The sequence below is a fragment of the Gobio gobio genome (assembly GCF_949357685.1).
Source record: "Gobio gobio genome assembly, chromosome: 21".
NCBI classification, from domain to species: domain Eukaryota; kingdom Metazoa; phylum Chordata; class Actinopteri; order Cypriniformes; family Gobionidae; genus Gobio; species Gobio gobio.
Genome location: NC_137117.1, coordinates 7,515,396 through 7,535,776, shown reverse-complemented (window position 1 = coordinate 7,535,776; position 20,381 = coordinate 7,515,396). Strand labels below are relative to the sequence as shown.

Here is a 20,381-nt window from a genome sequence, read left to right as displayed (position 1 = left end):
TCATTGATTTTGTCTGAGAGGGGCAATTTTGATTCATTTTGAAAAGGGGCAGGGGCTCGAGCACCCAAAGCCCCCCCCCCCTCTGCACGTGCCTGCCTATGACAATCTAATATAGAAACAAAAACTGACGAGAGCAGGGATGCCGTGTAAACGTCATTTTTTTCCTTCATATTTTTCAAATAATTCTCTCTTTGTAAACTTTGTTCAATGCATGCGAGTGCTGCCATTTCGCCGTCTTCACCCGGGTTTAGTGCCAGAAGACGCGAATGAGAAGACACACGCGCTGTGAGAAAATGTGCGTCTCACAGCGCGCAAATATTGAGTTCTCTTTCAAGTCTTGCTCTTGAACGGACAAACTCACACAAAACGTATGTCAACATGTCCATCTTGATGAGTATCCTAGCAGACATAGTCTGTATATGCCTTAAGTGAACTTTATACAGTCTAGAAAGACGACGCATATCCGATCATTAGGTCTTAAAGAGGCAGTAGCCTTTACTGCTGTCTGTTTAATGTCAAGGTGTATTTTTAATAAATGCAACACATTCCCAAAGTCATGTGAAATAATTGTGTTACATAATCGTGATTTCAATATTGACCAAAATAATCGTGATTATGATTTTTTCCATAATCGAGCAGCCCTAGGGGTTGGGCTTGGCCCCTTAGTTCCAGTGAAAGGAACTCTTAATGCTTCAGCATACCAAGACATTTTTAGACAATTTCATGCTCCCATCTTAGTGGGAACAGTTTGGGGACGGCCCTGTCCCAGCATGACTGTGCTCCAGTGCACAAAGCGTCGCTCCAAAAAGACATGGATGAGTGAGTTTGGTGTGGAGGATCTTGACTGGCCTGCACAGAGTCCTGACCTCAACCCAATAGAACACCTTTGGGATGAATTAGAGCGGAGACTGAGAGCCAGACCTTCTCGTCCAACATCAGTGCCTGACCTCACAAATGAGCTTCTAGAAGAATGGTCAAACATTCCCATAAACACACTCCTAAACCTTGTGGAAAGCCTTCCCAGAAGAGTTGAAGCTGTTAAAGCTGTAAAGGGTGGGCCAACTTCATATGAAGAATGGGACGTCATTGAAGTTAATGCTCATGTAAAGGCAGGCGTCCCAAAACTTTTGGCAATCTAGTGTATAATATATAGGGGTGTAACGGTACATCACAGTACGGATGTCAAGGTTCTGTCCATACAGTCAGACAACGAATACAGTCAGTGACAAATCTGTGGCATTCAAATCTGATTGCAGTATATTTTGAGTTTGAGTCAAATGAGGTTTTGAAGAATAAATAACAGTATGGTCTGCATAAAGATGAGCAGACGAGTGTGAAAGAACTAAGGGAAGATCATTAATGAGGATATAGAAAAAAGAAGAGGACCCAGCATCGAGCCCTGTGGTACGCCAAACACATCAGGGGGTATTCCAGAAAGCAAGGTTAACTCACCGTCTCATATACCCTGAACTCTCGATTGATTAACCCAAACCTTGCTTACTCGAGGTGTGCTGGTTCCAAAAACGCGTCCCGGAGTAAGTTCAGACTCAGAGTATGTCCCCGGATAACACACAAGACCTTCTCAACAGAGCGACGAAACGATGATTCACCATCAAAACAGACGCTAAAGAAACAGCGCACCATTCTACTTCCTCTTCTTCTTTTGTTTAATGGCGGTTTACATAACCTACTTAGTGCACATCGCCACCTATGTGGTGGTTATGCAATCCTTTTTTCAATCTTTTCATTTAAGAAGAGATCTTTATTCACTGAGGATAAGGATTATATTTCTTGTTTGAAGCAAATTAATTGAATGCAGATCCATGTGTGAGATGACAATATAATAAACAGTGTTGGGGGTAACTCATTACAAGTAACTTGAGTTACGTAATAATATTACTTTTTCCAAGTAACTAGTAAAGTAACGCATTACTTTTCAAATTTACAACAAAATATCTGAGTTACTTTTTTAAAAAAGTAACGCAAGTTACTTTTTCACATTCATTTGACTGACAGCTCTCCTGCCCCCATGTTGAGAAAAATAAGTGCAGAGGCGTGTGTGTGAACATGATGGTTATTGTAGTTCTAGACTAAATGTGAGCATTTATTTAACTTGCACAATAAAGATTCTGTACTCCTCAAAATGAATAAAATCAGTACTATGCAAACCTCCAATAATTAAATGTTAAATAAAACAACTATTTTTATGCATAATCTACCTTTATATTTAATTTACCAATGTCTTGCTGCTGACCTTTGATGATGAAATTTACTAGATTTTTTGTTTTTATTGGTAAAACTTTTTTCTCCTGCATCCTATTCTACCATTATCCAGAATGGAAGCACAGCAGAGCAGAGCTGCGCCCTCTACTGTTCATGCGTGAATTTGCATTCTTACCATTTTTATTATTTCAATTTTGGTATGAAGAGGTCTTTACCGTTGCACAAAAATATAACTTTTTTGTTATAAAAAACAAAACAAAAACAAGCCCAGCCCAGGTGAGAAAAAGTAACGCAAAAGTAACGTAACGCATTACTTTTCTTAAAAAGTAACTAAGTAACTCAATTAGTTACTTTTTAAGGGAGTAACGCAATATTGTAATGCATTACTTTTCAAAGTAACTTTCCCCAACACTGATAATAAATAATAAATATATTTGAATTGAACTAACATTTGAACATTACCTTGTTGTAATAGTGCTTTAGAATTAATATAATAGTGTATATTATATAACTGTAACTATATAACACATTTAGTTATATTAATATAACTCAATGAATTATATAAGACACATCTGAATATCTCTTAAGCAAACTAACCCTGGATCATGAGCAGGTTATGTTCAGAGAGTGAGTTGCTATGGCTACACATAAGCTGAAAGTTTCCTCCGTCAGTCAAAGTCAAATGCATTTCTCTGAGCTCCGCGGAGCCGCTGGCGCCCCCTGTCGGCTCTGGGATGACAGGACAGGCTCATACAGGAGATATCGCTGTGTCATAGCTAAGCGATGAAACCCGAGACACCGACCGAGGACTGTAAATAAGGCTACTATGTTATGCATAACGCGAAACAGTGTATATTTACTATTCACAATTTATCTCTGCCACCTTGTTGCTTTCTACGCTTTACATAATACAAATGGGTGCCACTGTCCACATACGAGGACATTATATATTTTAGTGAATGTCTCTGACCCCACACATGACACAGTTTAAAGTCTGGATGTCCTGTAAAGAGCACATTCTGGACTTTTCCTGTTTTGAGGTTTCACAGGACAACAACTTCTCCTAAGTCTTTAAAATGACTGATGATCATATGTAGCACTCTTACCGAAATATGATAGCTATTTTGTAATTATCATTTAAATCTGGCTAATTTTCAAATTGTTTGTCATCAACATCTCAGGAAAATGTGATGGGGTTTCGAAGGACACCGGGACTTAAATCGTGTTTATCAGGCATTCTGGGAGACACAACAAGTCAACAGGGAAAGAAACATATCAATGTTCCTATTAAATATTAGATATTATTATGAAAATGCCAACTATTACTCCCATTATTACACTTATTAATAATGTGGAAGAACTAGTTTATTAATAGTACACTTTCATGACATGTTCCTGCAATAACACATTAGGCTAATATGCAAATTAGAGACAGTGTTTAGATTGCATTGCATTGCATTGAATGGGAAAACCCATGGCCATTATACCCACATATTGCATAAAGTAAAATGGTATATCAATTAATTCCGTTATATCTTTCATATCGTTGAGAAAGTTTGGTTAAAAAAATCCCGAAACTTGAAAATTGATTGGTGAATGAAAAAAAAAGTCCCATCGTTTTTGCCTATACCTGTCATTTCATGTCATTTTATTGACATTATTTTATAGTCCCGGTGTCCATTTACAGGGACATAGCATAACATATGAATAAAATATCATTTATCAAAAAAAAAATAATAATAATTGTTTCTTATGCTCTAAGCAATGTAATGACATGAAAAACACTAAATTCAAAAGACTTTGTTTTCCAGGGCCTTAGGAGTTTAACGTTATTTTAAGCATGTTGTCATTGCCTCTTTACAATATATTCTTAATAAATAAAGACACAATATGTACAAAATGCACACAACGTGTGCCATATAATCTGTGTGTATTTTGGGAAACAAAGCCTCCTATTTCGTCCAACACTGAACACTTTAGCCTACTCGAAGAAACAATAAAATCTTATTAAAAATGAAAAATGGTTATCGATCGATCGATTGATTAATTAACTTATTCATTCGCGTCACAATTCCTGGTATCTTTAAGAGTCTCTCTAGAAGTTATTTGCTATCGTTTTTATATACATTATTTTTGCCTCTGGTTCTTGCTTTGCTATGTGCTTATTTTACTTTGCAATGAAAGCAACAAATATATGCAGGAATTAATCGAGTCGGAGCTCAACGAGTATGGCAAGCAATGTTTACATTTAATCCTTAAAACGTACTAGTATTTACATTTTTTGCCATTGACTTCTATGGGGATCTGTCATTCTGACTAGTATGTATTCCAATTGTGACTACTATGTATTTATTAGATACTTGTACTTATTAATTAGGTACTAGTACTTATTTATTAGATACTACCTATTACGAGATACCAGTGCTAATTCATTACTTATTCATTAGCTACCAGTACTTATTCAATAGATACTAGTACTTATTCAATAGATATTAGTACTTATTCAATAGATACTAGTACTTATTCAATAGATATTAGAACTTATTCAATAGATACTAGTACTTATTTATTAGATACTAGTAGTTATTCCAAATGTTACTAGTAAGATTTTTTATTTTAATAATAAGATTTTTTCAATTGAACAATTGAAGTAGCTAATAAATAAGTACTAGTAGCTAATGAATAAGTACTAGTATCTATTTAATAGGCACTAGTATCTAATAATACATACTAGTATCTAATGAATAAGTACTAGTATCTAATGAATAAGTAGTATCTAGTGAATAAGTGCTAGTTAATGAATATGTAGTAGTATCTATTGAATAAGTACTGGTAGCTATTGAATTAGTACTAGTAGCTAATGAATAAGTACTAGTAGCTAATGAATATGTAGTAGTAGCTAATGAATAAGTACTAGTAGCTAATGAATATGTAGTAGTAGCTAATGAATAAGTACTGGTAGCTAATGAATTAGTACTAGTAGCTAATGAATAAGTACTAGTAGCTAATGAATAAGTACTGGTAGCTAATGAATTAGTACTAGTAGCTAATGAATAAGTACTAGTAGCTAATGAATATGTAGTAGTAGCTAATGAATATGTAGTAGTAGCTAATGAATAAGTACTAGTAGCTAATGAATATGTAGTAGTAGCTAATGAATAAGTACTAGTAGCTAATGAATAAGTACTAGTAGCTAATGAATATGTAGTAGTAGCTAATGAATAAGTACTAGTAGCTAATGAATATGTAGTAGTAGCTAATGAATATGTAGTAGTAGCTAATGAATAAGTACTAGTAGCTAATGAATAAGTACTGGTAGCTAATGAATAAGTACTAGTAGCTAATGAATAAGTACTAGTAGCTAATGAATATGTAGTAGTAGCTAATGAATAAGTACTAGTAGCTAATGAATATGTAGTAGTAGCTAATGAATAAGTACTGGTAGCTAATGAATTAGTAGTAGTAGCTAATGAATAAGTACTAGTAGCTAATGAATATGTAGTAGTAGCTAATGAATAAGTACTAGTAGCTAATGAATATGTAGTAGTAGTTAATGAATAAGTACTAGTAGCTAATGAATAAGTACTAGTAGCTAATGAATAAGTACTAGTAGCTAATGAATAAGTACTAGTAGTTAATGAATAAGTAGTAGTAGCTAATGAATACGTACTAGTAGTTAATGAATATGTAGTAGTAGTTAATGAATAAGTACTAGTAGCTAATGAATAAGTACTAGTAGCTAATGAATAAGTACTAGTAGCTAATGAATAAGTACTAGTAGTTAATGAATAAGTAGTAGTAGCTAATGAATAAGTACACAGCAAATTTCAGGAGTTGAAAAATCATGAGTTAGACAAAAAAGTGTGAATGAGTTAAATTTGTTGAGTTATTTTTTTAATTTTGACTACCGTGTGTGTTATTGGATACTCCCTGGCTGTGTTGTATTTTGGCGTTCATTCATTGGTGTTCAGGAGCGTGTTTTAACAATATATCTGGAGTTACATTTTGAGAAGTGCGTCACGACACGACCCTGGTTCTGCAGCACAAATAATGGACTTTCGGCTTCGTCGTGACTGAGGTAGGTAAAAGTGTATATATACAACAACAAAAAAACTATTTCAACATGTTCTATATTTTCTGACAAACACGTTTTGTCATAGCTGTTACGTTATATACTGTGTACTAACGTCAACGACCATGGCAACGTATGAACGTAGCCGATAACTTGTTTCAAAATTTTAATTGCCTATTTGCGCGGACTTTTTGTCGATGTAAACCAGCTAACCGTCTTTCCATTTGCTTTGCAGAGAAACCGGATAGAATGGCTTCAGCCAAGTGCAAGCAAAACTCAAGTAGGCAGGCTATCTGACGTTTCACATGGGGTTTATTATCAGCACCACTCCCGTGCACACATGGGGTAACGTTAGTTTGCAACACTTTCAAACGGCAACGCCGTCAAATTGAAGTGGCGACTCAGCTCAAGAAACCTGTTCAGCTTCCACACTAACTTTAATGCCGACGAGGTAACGTAATTCACTCTGTTAGCTGCCTATATGTTTTGCTGTTAGATTTTACAGTATGACAGCAATTGTTTTCAAAGTGTGTCCATGCAATGAATTTCTGAACCAAATGTATGAATTTGCTCAAATAAAGGCAGTAAATCAAGAGTATGGTGTTCAGTGTAGTCATTTCCACATAAAACATATTGTGTTAAATAAATGTTAACTCTAAGAAGTGTTAAATAAAATGTGTTTCAAGTGTTAATTTTTAACACTGGTAAGGAGTTTATATTATAATTAACTACATTTCAGAGTTACAGTTACTCTCCGTAGGATTAGTATTTTAACTCCAGAAAGAGTTAAATTTTAACTCTGAAAAAGTGTTAAAAATTCAACTCCAAGAGCAGAGTTATTTTAACTCTGCGCTGGAGTTTATTTGATGGTCACGCATGTACACTCAGATTGAGTTGATTTTAACTAACAGGGAGTTTATTCCAAAAACCAGAATTTGCTGTGTAGTAGTTAATGAATAAGTAGTAGTAGCTAATGAATAAGTAGTAGTTAATTAATAAGTACTAGTAGCTAATGAATAAGTACTAGTAGCTAATGGATAAGTACTAGTAGCTAATGGATAAGTACTAGTAGCTAATGAATAAGTACTAGTAGCTAATGGATAAGTACTAGTAGCTAATGGATAAGTACTAGTAGCTAATGGATAAGTACTAGTAGCTAATGGATAAGTACTAGTAGCTAATGGATAAGTACTAGTAGCTAATGGATAAGTACTAGTAGCTAATGAATAAGTACTAGTAGCTAATGGATAAGTACTAGTAGCTAATGGATAAGTACTAGTAGCTAATGAATAAGTACTAGTAGCTAATGGATAAGTACTAGTAGCTAATGGATAAGTACTAGTAGCTAATGGATAAGTACTAGTAGCTAATGGATAAGTACTAGTAGCTAATGAATAAGTACTAGTAGCTAATGAATAAGTACTAGTAGCTAATGGATAAGTACTAGTAGCTAATGGATAAGTACTAGTAGCTAATGAATATGTAGTAGTAGCTAATGAATAAGTAGTAGTAGCTAATGAATAAGTAGTAGTTAATTAATAAGTACTAGTAGCTAATGAATAAGTACTAGTAGCTAATGGATAAGTACTAGTAGCTAATGGATAAGTACTAGTAGCTAATGGATAAGTACTAGTAGCTAATGAATAAGTACTAGTATCTATTTAATAGGTACTATTATCTAATAATAAGTACTGGTACCAATATAATAGGCACTAGTAGCTAATGAATAAGTATCTATTTAATAGGTACTAGTATCTATCAAAATAAGTACTAGTATATAATAAATAACTACTTGTACTTAATGGAATAGATAATAGTATCTAAAAAAGAAGTACTAGTAGCATGAAAAAGATACTTGTACGTTTAAAGGATTAAATGTTAATATGGCTTGCCATACTCAATGGTTTCCTAACGCGCTGTGAAACGGCAGTATCACCGCTGACCTGCAGAGGGCGCTCAGTGGCTGCACCCGCATGCGCCTGAGACCAGTGCTGCGTTCTCATTGGCCGAACCTTGAGACGTCGCATTCGCTCATTGGATGGCAAGGCAAGGTCATGACTTCGGTGCGCATGCGCAGAGTCGGTTCCTTGAGCTCTGTCAATGTGGGGCGAAAAGCAGCAGATCTGAACACTCGCGGAAGATTTTACAATCTGGCTCAAGGCTTTTAAACATCGGATCGCGTGTTTTATCGTGTTTGCGCAGACGAAACATCATGACGAGCAGCTCAAAGCGGAAAGAGGAGATTCATGCGGTTAATGGAGGAGTAAAGCAGTCCACATGGGGCAAAGCCGTCAGCTGTAAAGCAGTGTGGGACGAGAAGGTCTGATTTACACTCCTCATTCAGCACATACTAGTGGTTATATATTATATGTGTCTGATATATATATATATATATATATATATATATATATATATATATGTGTGTGTGTGTGTCCATAGTATATATGTGTCTATGATATATGTCTATAATATATGAGTGTCTATAATATTTGTGTCTAAAATATTTTTCTATAATGTATGTGTCTATAATATATGTCTAAAATGTGCCTCTATAAATGATGGTGAACTGTGGTGTTCACTGAGTAGGGTTTAGGTGTCATGTCTAGGGATTGGAGTGTTTTAAGGAGATTACTCTTACTGTGCTGCTCCCTATATTAGTGCTGTTAATCGATCAAATTAACTTGTGTGTGTATATATATATAATATTAGGGCTGTCAAAAGATTAATCGCGATTTAATCGCATCCAAAATAAAAGTTTGTGTTTACATAATATATGTGTGTGTACTCTGTTAATTATTATTTATATATAAATACACACACAAGCATGTATATATTTAAGAAAAAAATATTATTTTTATATATAAAACATTTATGTTTATATATATTATAGATTATACAAATGTATATACATGCTAATATTTCTTAAATATATACATGAATGTGTGTGTATTTATATATAAATAATAATTAACAGCGTACACACACATATATTATGTAAACACAAACTTTTATTTTGTATGCGATTAATCACGATTAATCTTTTGACAGCCCTAAAATATGTATGTATGTATATATATATATATATATATATATATATATATATATATATATATATATATATATATATATATATATATATATATATATATATATATATATATATATATATATATATATATATATATTTATACACACAACTACAGTTTATATGCATACAACTATTTGGTTGTATACTGCCTGACATAAAAACAGCCACAAAATGAGTTTAAACACTTTGAAATGTTATATTATTATCTGAAACTTGTTGAAACGTATTGTTCATGACTTAAAAAATATGCATAACATCCGTTTTGAAAAGATTAAAAAAACAAAAATACCAATGTCAATGTCCCCATATATAAATAGATGATTTATTATCTGTTTACAATGTGTATCTATAATGTATGGAAGCTTGTTTCCGCCGCTGAATAAAAATTGTGACTTTATAACTCGCAATTCTGAGAAAATAGTCAGAATTGCTGGATGAAAAGTAGCAATTACCTTTTCTTTTTTAATTCAGCGGCGGAAACAAGCTTCCATAATAATGTATCTGTCTGCTGCAGAAGTGTTTTTTGTTATAGGAGTGGTTTGGGATAAGTAAGGGTTTATTTCTGCCAGCCAGCTTGAGATCTGGGCCCGTATTCATGAAAAATCTTCTGGAAAACAGAAGCTCCCAGTGACACAATTCTAAGACAAGGTGGATGTTTCCTCCTAAAATTAAAGAAAAAATCCTAGTAAAGAAGAAAGTAATTCAGAGAGCATCTTGACCCGTGAAAGACGTCTTTAAGTCCACAATAGTTAGGAGCACGGACGAGGACTTTTAAGAGGCTTAACAGTTTCTTTAGCAGCAGAGAAAATGGACAAAAATCAAAGAGAGAGAAGAAATGTGTTGCACACAGTACATGAGTGAATTAATAAAACACTAAAGATTAAATCATGTTTGGGACCGATCTTTATTAGAGACACGCTAACATCTCCGAAATAGCGCCAGAAATGGAAGTAATCGCTACATTAACATGTTTGGCAACTGGGAAAATGCTGATGTGCAGCCGTGATGATTTGGGTCTGTCACAACCTTCTATAAGCAAACTGATCACACAATTTCAGATCATTTCCTGTCAAATACATTAAGTACAACAATAACAGTGTGGTAAATAAAAAAATACACAATTATATACACGCATATACTACCAGAGTCAAACGTTTGGAATCATTACGATTTTGTAATGGTTTTGAAAGAAGTCTGGCTGCATTTATTTGATCAAAAATACAGCAAAAACAGCATTATTGTGAAATATTATTACAATGTAAAATAGCTGCTGAATAAATGTATTAAGTTCTTTACCAAAAAAAAACCCTTACTGACCCAAAACTTTTGAACGGTAGTACAATGTTACAAAAGCTTTCGATTTCAGATAAATGCTGTTCTTTTGAACTTTCTGTTCATCAAAAAATGTTTTACACAACTGTTTACAACACTGATAATAATCATAAATGTTTCTTGATCATCAAATCATCATATCAGAATGATTTCTGAAGGATCATGTGACACTGAAGACTGGAGTAATGATGATAAATTCAGCTTTGATCACAGGAATACATCACATATTGCAATAAATTCAAATAGAAAAGAGTTATTTTACATTTTAAGATTTCACAATATTACAGCTTTTGTTGTATTTTTAGAGAGAGTACAGTAAAACAGGAATAATGACGCCTGTAATTTCAAAGTGAAGGTTTATATAGACTATATACAGTCTCCTCACTAAGATTTTGTATTTTGCTCGCTCGGAGTTGTTCTCGGATCGGTCCTGAATCCCTCTTACACTCCTACGTTGAAGATTTTAAGGTAAATTAGGAACTTTCTGAGAGGATCCTGATATTTGTTAGTTTGAAGTTGCTAGGTTGCCTCCTATAGATGTTTTTAAACACAAACTTTGGACACTAAAGACTCACACACTTACATTTTTTACTTTCAGGAGAAAATAAATTCCCCAAAGTGTTCATCCTGTCAGAATCCACTGTACATTACATTTACATTTATGCATTTATGCATTAAGCGACTTCCAGTGCCCTTATTACAGGGACAATCCCCCTGGAGCAACATGGAGTAAAGTGCCTTGCTCAAGGACACACTGGTGGGGGCGATCGCTGGGACTGCCATTAAACACGTTTCCTGGACTGTAATACTTCTAACCCCTCTGAGCAATTTATTCTGTTCATACTTTTGAAAAGGTTTTAATCTAAGTTTAGTCTTAAGTACACCAGTAAACCTGGCTCTCACCATGAATATAGCCATAGAAGTTGAAATGGCGTAGGAACACGCTACTATTTTTGAAAATAGGCTCAGTTGAGTTTTACCATTTTCGAATCCATTCAGCCGATCTCCGGGTCTGGCGGTAGCACTTTTAGCATAGCTTAGCATAGATCATTGAATCTGATTAGACCGTTAGCATCTCGCTCAAAAATGACCAAAGACTTTTGATATTTTTCCTGTTTAAAACTTGACTCTTTAGTTACATCGTGTACTAAGACCGACGGAAATTGAAAAGTTGTGCATTTCTAGACTGATATGGCTAGGAACTATTCTCTCATTCCTGCGTAATAATCAAGGAGCTTTGTTGTCGTACCATGAGTGCAGCGGCGCAATGATGTTACACAGCTCTTGAAAATAGGCTAACCTCCGTCAACATAACCAACGTGACAACCTGCTTATGCTGCGTTCACACCAAACGCGAATAGAGCGTCTGGCGCGAGTGATTTCAATGTTAAGTCAATGGAAAGGCGCGTTGGCGCGCGTCTGGAGGTCCCGCGGCGCGGAAGGTGCGTTTCGCGCGGCGTGAAGGACGCGAATTGAGCGCGAATTGAGCGTCTTGCGCGTTACACGCGAATGGTGCTTTTTGTGCATTCGTGCGTTTGAAGCGAATTCGCGTCTGACGCCCGAGTTGAAAAATTTGAACTTTAGCGTCAATTCGCGCCGCGTTAACCAATCAGGAGCCTGCTTGCTGCGATCACGTGGTAAAGTGACGTGATGAGAAACCCTGCATAATTTAAAAATAGTACTATTTTTAAGACTTTTTCAGGTGAGAATGTAGTTGTTTAAAGCTCAAATCTGTGGTTTATTTATAAAGAGAGCGCCTATTTAAAAAAAAAAAAAAAATCTTGTGTTTTTGGAGTTGTGAGATCCAGGCGATCACCGGGTAATCACTGCTCATAACCCCGGCGAGAGCAGCCTTTCCTCGGCCAGTCCTTCTGATGTTTGCCGATGGCTCTGATGTCCTGTAGTGGTGCATCTTGCATATCTAACGGCCGATCTTTGCTCTCATAAATCTATAATCTGTTGTCTGCCAAATCGTTTTGACTGAGGGCAAAGAGAAGTTCCATAACTTTATATTTTAAGGATATTTAAATACACATGCAGTGAAGATAATGTAGGAGTTGACTGGACCACATGTATGTGGCTATTAATGTTTAATATATATTTTTTATGAAAATGAAAGAGGCAGAGTGGTGTTTTATGACATATTTCTCCTGGAGCGCTTTGAACGCGCGTCAATTTCGCTTCAAACGCTCAATTTCTATGCGCGTCCAATTTGCCGCGGACGCGAATGCATTCAAAATGTTTGCGCGTAAAACTAGACGCGGTAGACGCGATTTTGACGCTCTATTCGTGTTTGGTGTGAACGCAGCATTAGACAGAGAGCATGCTGGGGACTATTTTCAGGCGCTGCGTAATATCATTGCGCCGCTGCACTCATGGTACAACAAGCAAAATTCCTTGATTATTACACAGGAATGAGAGCGAGATGCTAACGGTCTAATCAGATTCAATGATCTATGCTAAAAGTGCTACCGCCAGACCCGGAGATCGGCTGAATGGATTCGGAAACGGTAAAACTCAACTGTTTAACTCTAGAGGAGCTGGAAAATGAGCCTATTTTCAAAAAAAGTGGCGTGTTCCTTTAAACGGGAAAGAAAAAAACATACACGCGTTTCTCACTTTTCCACCTTGTTTGTTTTGTTTAATTGCAGGATGAGTTTTTAGATGTGGTCTACTGGTTCCGACAAATCATCGCTGTGATATTGGGCGTAATATGGGGTGTGGCTCCTCTGAAAGGGTTTCTGGGTATTGCCATGTGAGTACTGAAGTCCTCGACCTGAACACTTTATCAGATCATACAGTCATCGGGAGTCTGTCTCATGTCTGTCTGTGTCCTCCAGATTCTGTATCATCAACGCAGGCGTTCTGTACGTGTACTTCAGCAGTTTCCAGCAGGTGGATGAGGAGGAGTACGGCGGGACATGGGAGCTCACCAAAGAAGGCTTCATGACTTCATTTGCTTTGTTTCTGGTAGGTATATTTTGGCGATCTATCTCCTGCTAAACCTGTTATACTGTGTTTGAGCTGATGCTTTATGGAGTCACCCAAAAGAGGTTTTGGGCTCGAGCACAAACATTACAAGGAAAACAGTTGAAGAAATATATCTGCAAACTTCATAGGTCCTTTGCTGCGTACAATCTGCACTATTAGCAGCAAAATTATGTTTTCTTTCAATTTTATAATTAAAACATTATACACTAGAAGTTTGAGGCCAGTACTATTTTCTTTATGCCTTTGAAAGTCTCTTCTGCTCACTAAGGCTGCATGCATGTTTAGTTAAAAACCGTAATATTGTGAAATATTATTGCAATTAGAATTAACTGAATATATAGTAAAGTGTAATTTTGTTGAATGTTGAAGTTGAATGTTCAGCATCATTACTCTAGTGTCACATGATACTTCAGAAATCATTCTAAACCGAGGTCAATAGAACGAGCGACATTGAAAGTCAAAAGTCTGGCCAAAAACCTACGCTTGAACACCACAACAACCAGCCGATGGCCGAGCACAGGCCTTCTGCGCCTGCGTGAGAGATAATACCTGTCCAACTTTTTTATTAGAAAAAGAGAACGTGAACTTGAAATGCGAACATACAAGCCACGAACAGCCATTTTGAAAAGAATCCTGTCATGATACTGGAATTCCCAACTTCAATACGATACCGTGAAAAATATTGATATTCGATACCATTTTCTGCCATATATACCGCCATACAGATCAATTATTTTTTTTAATAATTTGGGTAATTTTGTTGTAGTAGCTTACACACAGCACACAGGGGGCTTTATTTGAATAGTTGAATTACATTTACAAAATAAAAGACAAGTAAACGGTCAGTAATAAAATAAGAACAAATAAACAAACAATAGCACATAAATAAAAAAAAAAAAAAACAATAGGACAAATAAAGTTTTTCAAGTGGGTCTAACAGTATTCAGGTAAGAAATAGTGTAGAAATCAGAGTAATCAAATGTAAAATAACACTGGATAGTTTTCATTGTAAAAATCAAATACAGATTAAAGGGTTAGTTCACCCAAAAATGAAAATTCTGTCATTAATGACTTACCCTCATGTCGTTCGACACCCGTCAGACCTCCGTTCATCTTCAGAACACAAATGAAGATATTTTAGTTGAAATCTGATGGCTCTGAAAGGCCTCCATTGGCACAATGCACGGTTCACTCTCAAGACCCTTAAAAGGCACTAAAGACGTCGTTACAAAGTCCATCTCACTACAGTGGTTCTACAATAACTTTATGAATCGGCGACAATAGTTTTTGTGCGCAAAAAACCCTAAATAACGACTTATATAGTGATGACGATTTCAAAACACGGCCTCATGAAGCTTCGAAGCGTTATGAATCAGTGAGTCGATTCATGATTCGGATCGCGTGTCAAACCGCCAAACTGCTGAAATTTGGCGATCCAAACTGCTGAATCGACTCACTGATTCATAACGCTTTGAAGCTTCATGATGCCTTGTTTTGAAATCGTCATCACTATATAAGTCGTTATTTAGGGGTTTTTTTGCGCACAAAAACTATTCTCGCCGCTTCATAAAGTTATTGTAGAACCACTGTAGTGAGATGGACTTTGTAACGACGTCTTTAGTGCCTTTTAAGGGTCTTGAGAGTGAACCGTGCCATTGTGCCAATGGAGGACTTTCAGAGCCATCAGATTTCAACTAAAATATCTTCATTTGTGTTCTGAAGATGAACAGAGGTCTGACGGGTGTCGAACGACATGAGGGTAAGTAATTAATGACAGAATTTTCATTTTTGGATGAACTAACCCTTTAATGCTTACAATTAAATGTTACAAAAGTTATTTATCAAAGAGCACTCTCTGGGCCCATCATACACTCCAGGCACGACGCAAGTGTTTTCTTCTAGTTTCAGCCCGACGCAGTTATCATTTTCACGTTGTTTCAATAGCAAATGCACTCGCGCCCATCTGTTCACCCATGGGCAAGCTGGTCTGAAAACCAGGTGTGTTCAGGCGCATTGTTGGTGTGTTGCCGTTTTGAGGAACTGAAAACGACTGCGCCATTGACCAACAAAAACCTGATCTAAAGTGCAGTATTTTTGTGTTATTTAAAGGGTGTGTTAGTAATGTGCGCCTATAGGAGAGTACACAACGCACATACACTCCGATCATTACACACACATTAAGAGACTAGGTACAACCCTTTTGGACCATGTGTCTGGTGCACCGACTGTTTTTTCCGTCATTAAACTAGCAAAAGTGGATTCGGACACGCCCTAAGTGCACCTGCGCCATGAGCTTCAGACCATGTGCTCTGATCGTTAAAATAGAGCCCAGTGTTTTGTTCTTTGATTAACATGGCAGACAGCAGCAGGTTTATTAGACTACTGTCACTTTAAGAGTTTATGCACGGATCCAGTACACTGTTACACAACATGTTTTCTTTCTCAACTGTTTATGTTCTGAAACTGACTGTGTTTAACTGAATACTTGGCAAGATGGGCATTTTTACACCATTTTGTGTGTTTGAGCGTATAAACGCAGTAAGCCACGAAAAATAAGTAAATTTGGTACTCATGAGCTGTTTGAGAGTAGGCATGTTTCGGTATCAAATTTTCATGTTGCGATTAATTGCTGAAGCTTTTATCACGGTATGCGGTATTATCACGATATTGAAATAAGTTGCAAAAAAAGTGTTGTCATACTATAACAGGTTTAATAACTTTCTTATAACAAAAAGAACCGAACATTTAAATACATAAAGCAATACACAAAAATGTATAAAGTAAACAAATATTTAAAACAGATTATAGTGCTAAAGAATTATAAAGAACAATAGGTAACACTTCACAATAAGATCTCACCGGTTAATGCATTAACATCAACAAAGAGCGAATAGCTACATTTTTACAGAAGTTATTCTTCTTTGATAACGTTAACTTTTGATTTTAATAATGTGTTATTAAATGCTGAAATTTACATTTAACTAAGATTAATAAATGTTTTCGAACTAAATATTTTTCATTGTCAGTTTGTTAATAAATGAACTAATGTTAAATAATGGAGCCTTATTGTAAAGTGTGTGATTTGAACAACAGTCAGAACACATTCAAACAATATCTTAACAATATCATTTATTAATGTATTCCAGATTAAATATAAAATGTTGAAGTTGGAAAATGAATAGCCTTAAGTCTTTAAGCATTAAGTATTTGGTTATGTGATGGGAAATGCTGGCTTTTTTTCTCAGGATTTTTTGACAAATTGAAAGTTCGAAAGAGCAGCGTTTATTATGAAATATGAATCTTTTATAACATTATAAATTATATGAAAGTGTTAAATTCCTTAAAAAATGACTGCAAACTTTTGAAAGGTAGTATATTGCGTGGAGCGGTGTAATGTGTGTCATGAGAAAATATTTCAATATTAATTTTTACATGATAGGTCAAATTAAATGAATAAAGCAAAGTATTTCCACTTTTAATGAAGGAACGTCACAGTTCAACCCAAAACTGAAGTACAAAAAAGTTACATTTTGCATAAATGAAGCCTATTTTAGACACTTTCTTTCTTATTTATATTCATAATCATGGTATACTCAATGTACATTCTCACTATATGAAATGTTATTTATTTTACTGTAATGAAGGAAGTCATCCTGTCTTGATTTATTAATTAATTCAGCCCAACAAATACAATCATAATGCATCCATTGATTATTGTTTTAATGGATTATTAATGTAATGGGGATGTGATTCCTGTAGGTTCAGCGTGTTGTCTGATCTCTAACTCTTCTCCAAACACAGTGTACAGTGCCTGATCTGTGTGTGTGTGTGTGTGTGTGTGTGTGTGTGTGTGTGTGTGTGTGTGTGTGTGTGTGTGTGTGTGTGTGTGTGTGTGTGTGTGTGTGTGTGTGTGTGTGTGTGTGTGTGTGTGTGTGTGTGTGTGTGTGTGTGTGTGTGTGTGTGTGTGTGTGTGTGTGTGTGTGTGTGTGTGTGTGTGTGTGTGTGTGTGTGTGTGTGTGTGTGTGTGTGTGTGTGTGTGTGTGTGTGTGTGTGTGTGTGTGTGTGTGTGTGTGTGTGTGTGTGTGTGTGTGTGTGTGTGTGTGTGTGTGTGTGTGTGTTTGCAGGTGGTTTGGATCATATTCTACACGGCGCTGCACTACGACTGAGGATGCGCAGGAAACCCATAGTCCTGGAGAGACAAAGACGGACATTTTATTTCATTTCAAATGGAAGTGCTGGATCGAGCTACTTTTCCAAGGCGTCCGTATATGTGTGAGCCTTGAGGAAGAGGTGCATCGTGGGTACAGAAACCCTTCTTGCGCCCAGGGGTCATTGAATTTTTAAGCTAATATTGTCCAGTGCACTGCCACGGCTCATGGGTTCATAACTGTTATTTCCGTTCGTCCTCTGCTTTCTCTCGTTCGAATGCCGGCGTGTCCGAACTTAATTTTACGTTTTTGTTTCTTTCACGATTAGCTTCCAACACGGATTGTCTTACTCTGTTATGAACAGTCAAATACAATAGGAGTGTGTAAATTCTGTACAATTCATTTTATTGAATCCATAATGTATTAAAGAATTTCTTATGTCTTGTTGATGTAACATACTTCTCAGTATTTTATAGTGTACTCATGGAAATGCGAATGTTCTGGATGCTTGTTCTGATTAATAAGATGTACCTGAGGCTGTAGAGAGACTATTTTCTGGCTGAAATGTTTTGGAGAATAAAATAAAACCTGGGCATTGTCTGCCCCACACTTTTCAACAGATCACCTTCTGGCGGCGGTTTATCCTTTCTCTTTGTAGCTTTACAAATCCTGGAAAGTTGTTTGTTTGATGACTTGTGTTGTTGAGAGAAGTCCTAGATTTAGTGTGTGTGTGTGTGTGTGTGTGTGTGTGTGTGTGTGTGTGTGTGTGTGTGTGTGTGTGTGTGTGTGTGTGTGTGTGTGTGTGTGTGTGTGTGTGTGTGTGTGTGTGTGTGTGTGTGTGTGTGTGTGTGTGTGTGTGTGTGTGTGTGTGTGTGTGTGTGTGTGTGTGTGTGTGTGTGTGTGTGTGTGTGTGTGTGTGTGTGTGTGTGTGTGTGTGTGTGTGTGTGTGTGTGTGTGTGTGTGTGTGTGTGTGTGTGTGTGTGTGTGTGTGTGTGTGTGTGTGTGTGTGTGTGTGTGTGTGTGTGTGTGTGTGTGTGTGTGTGTGTGTGTGTGTGTGTGTGTGTGTGTGTGTGTGTGTGTGTGTGTGTGTGTGTTACAGTCACCATGAAATCAAAATGTACATGTTTTTAATGGAATATTGCAATATTAGTTTTTTTTTTTTTAAATCTTTCTTAAAATTAACTACCCCTATTGGTGCAACAGTTCTTAATTTTATATGAATATTGCAGTATTTATTATAAATTATTTTCTTTTGTTTAATTCATGTGCCCTTTTTAAATCAAACTAATTCCCCTCCCTATTGGCAGGACAATCTGTCGCTCGCATGAGATTGACCAATAGCAAAGCACAACCATCCAATCAATTCAAAAATCAAGGAAAGAAGGAAAGGAGTGGAAAAGTCTAGAGAACAACCATGAAAAATGTAAATAAATAAATGATTGGAAATAAATTACATGTTAAATTAACATATGATAAAATGTAAAAATAAATAATGATTTTTAAAAATTATTAAATAAAATTCAAATTAATTTTTGTAAATAAATAATTAAAATAAGTAAATAAATAAATTTGCTTTTGTATTAATTTAATTAATTTCTTGTTTCTAAATTTGCTTAAGTCTAAAGAAAAATACAAAAATTAAAATGTTTGAATAAATTAGATTAAATAAATAAATGGTTGAATGTTAAATTAACATATGATAAAAATGTAAATAAGTTATATTAAAATTAACATGTGAAAAGGCCTAGAGTAAAACTAAAAATATGAATATAAAAATGATATTAAAATAAGTAAATTAGCTCGAATAAACTTGCAAAAATTTGAGAAATACTATATATATTTTAAAGTTTTTATTAAAATACATTAATAAAAAAGTGATTAAAATATGTAAATAAATTACTGAATGTTAAATTAACATATACAAATGATTCATCTGAACATCACTGTTTGTTTTTCCCATCAAATGTAATCTAACTAGGTGGTTGAATAAAAATATTTGGACTTATTTTTTTTTTTTAAAATGACCTCACATTAGCATCAGCTAACAATATTTTTCAAAAAGGATGATTTTCAAAATGGTTCATTAATAAATATTCATATTTACATACTGTTATTTTGGCTTGTCTTGCTAAAACATGCTTGTACTCTGATTTCGCTGTAAACGTATTAAAGAAAATCGCTTTGTCAGAGTGGGGGCATTTTACCAACAACAAAAAAAGCCCCCTTTTGGTACAATTTTTGTTGTTGTTGTTAAAAATACAATAACATGAAAACTCAACATTTTTCATACTTGGTTTATAGTTTATGTCATTGTGACTGAAAACTAGGATAACTATTCTAGACACATTTAACTTTTGTTTCACAGAAGTCCCCCCTCCCCCCAATGACCGTTAACAAGCTGAACCGGAGCTTTAACAACAGAATTACGCACAGGGAAACTGTAGGTTCACATGAAGTTTTCGTACGTTAAAAAATGTCCACAGTTATCGAACATATTGATAAGATTGTTAATATTAAACCAATCCCT

General features: G+C 35.4%; 1 protein-coding gene across 1 annotated transcript; it reads left to right on the top strand.

Moving 5' to 3' along the window:
• Positions 1-8,372: 8,372 nt before the first annotated feature.
• rab5if (RAB5 interacting factor) lies at positions 8,373-18,483 on the top strand. The gene is made up of 4 exons (XM_079802243.1): positions 8,373-8,615; positions 13,367-13,470; positions 13,556-13,685; positions 17,831-18,483. The coding sequence occupies exons 1-4, from the start codon at positions 8,508-8,510 to the stop codon at positions 17,870-17,872; spliced, it is 384 nt and encodes a 127-aa protein (XP_079658369.1). The 5' UTR covers positions 8,373-8,507; the 3' UTR covers positions 17,873-18,483.
• The last annotated feature ends 1,898 nt before the right edge of the window (positions 18,484-20,381 follow it).

Bases quoted from the DNA above. Each gene is read 5' to 3' on its own strand.
- rab5if (XM_079802243.1), top strand. From the start codon at position 8,508: ATGACGAGCAGCTCAAAGCGGAAAGAGGAGATTCATGCGGTTAATGGA. The intron at 8,616-13,366 runs GTCTGATTTACA...GTTTAATTGCAG, and splicing joins AAGCAGTGTGGGACGAGAAG to GATGAGTTTTTAGATGTGGT. The intron at 13,686-17,830 runs GTAGGTATATTT...GTGTGTTTGCAG, and splicing joins CTTCATTTGCTTTGTTTCTG to GTGGTTTGGATCATATTCTA.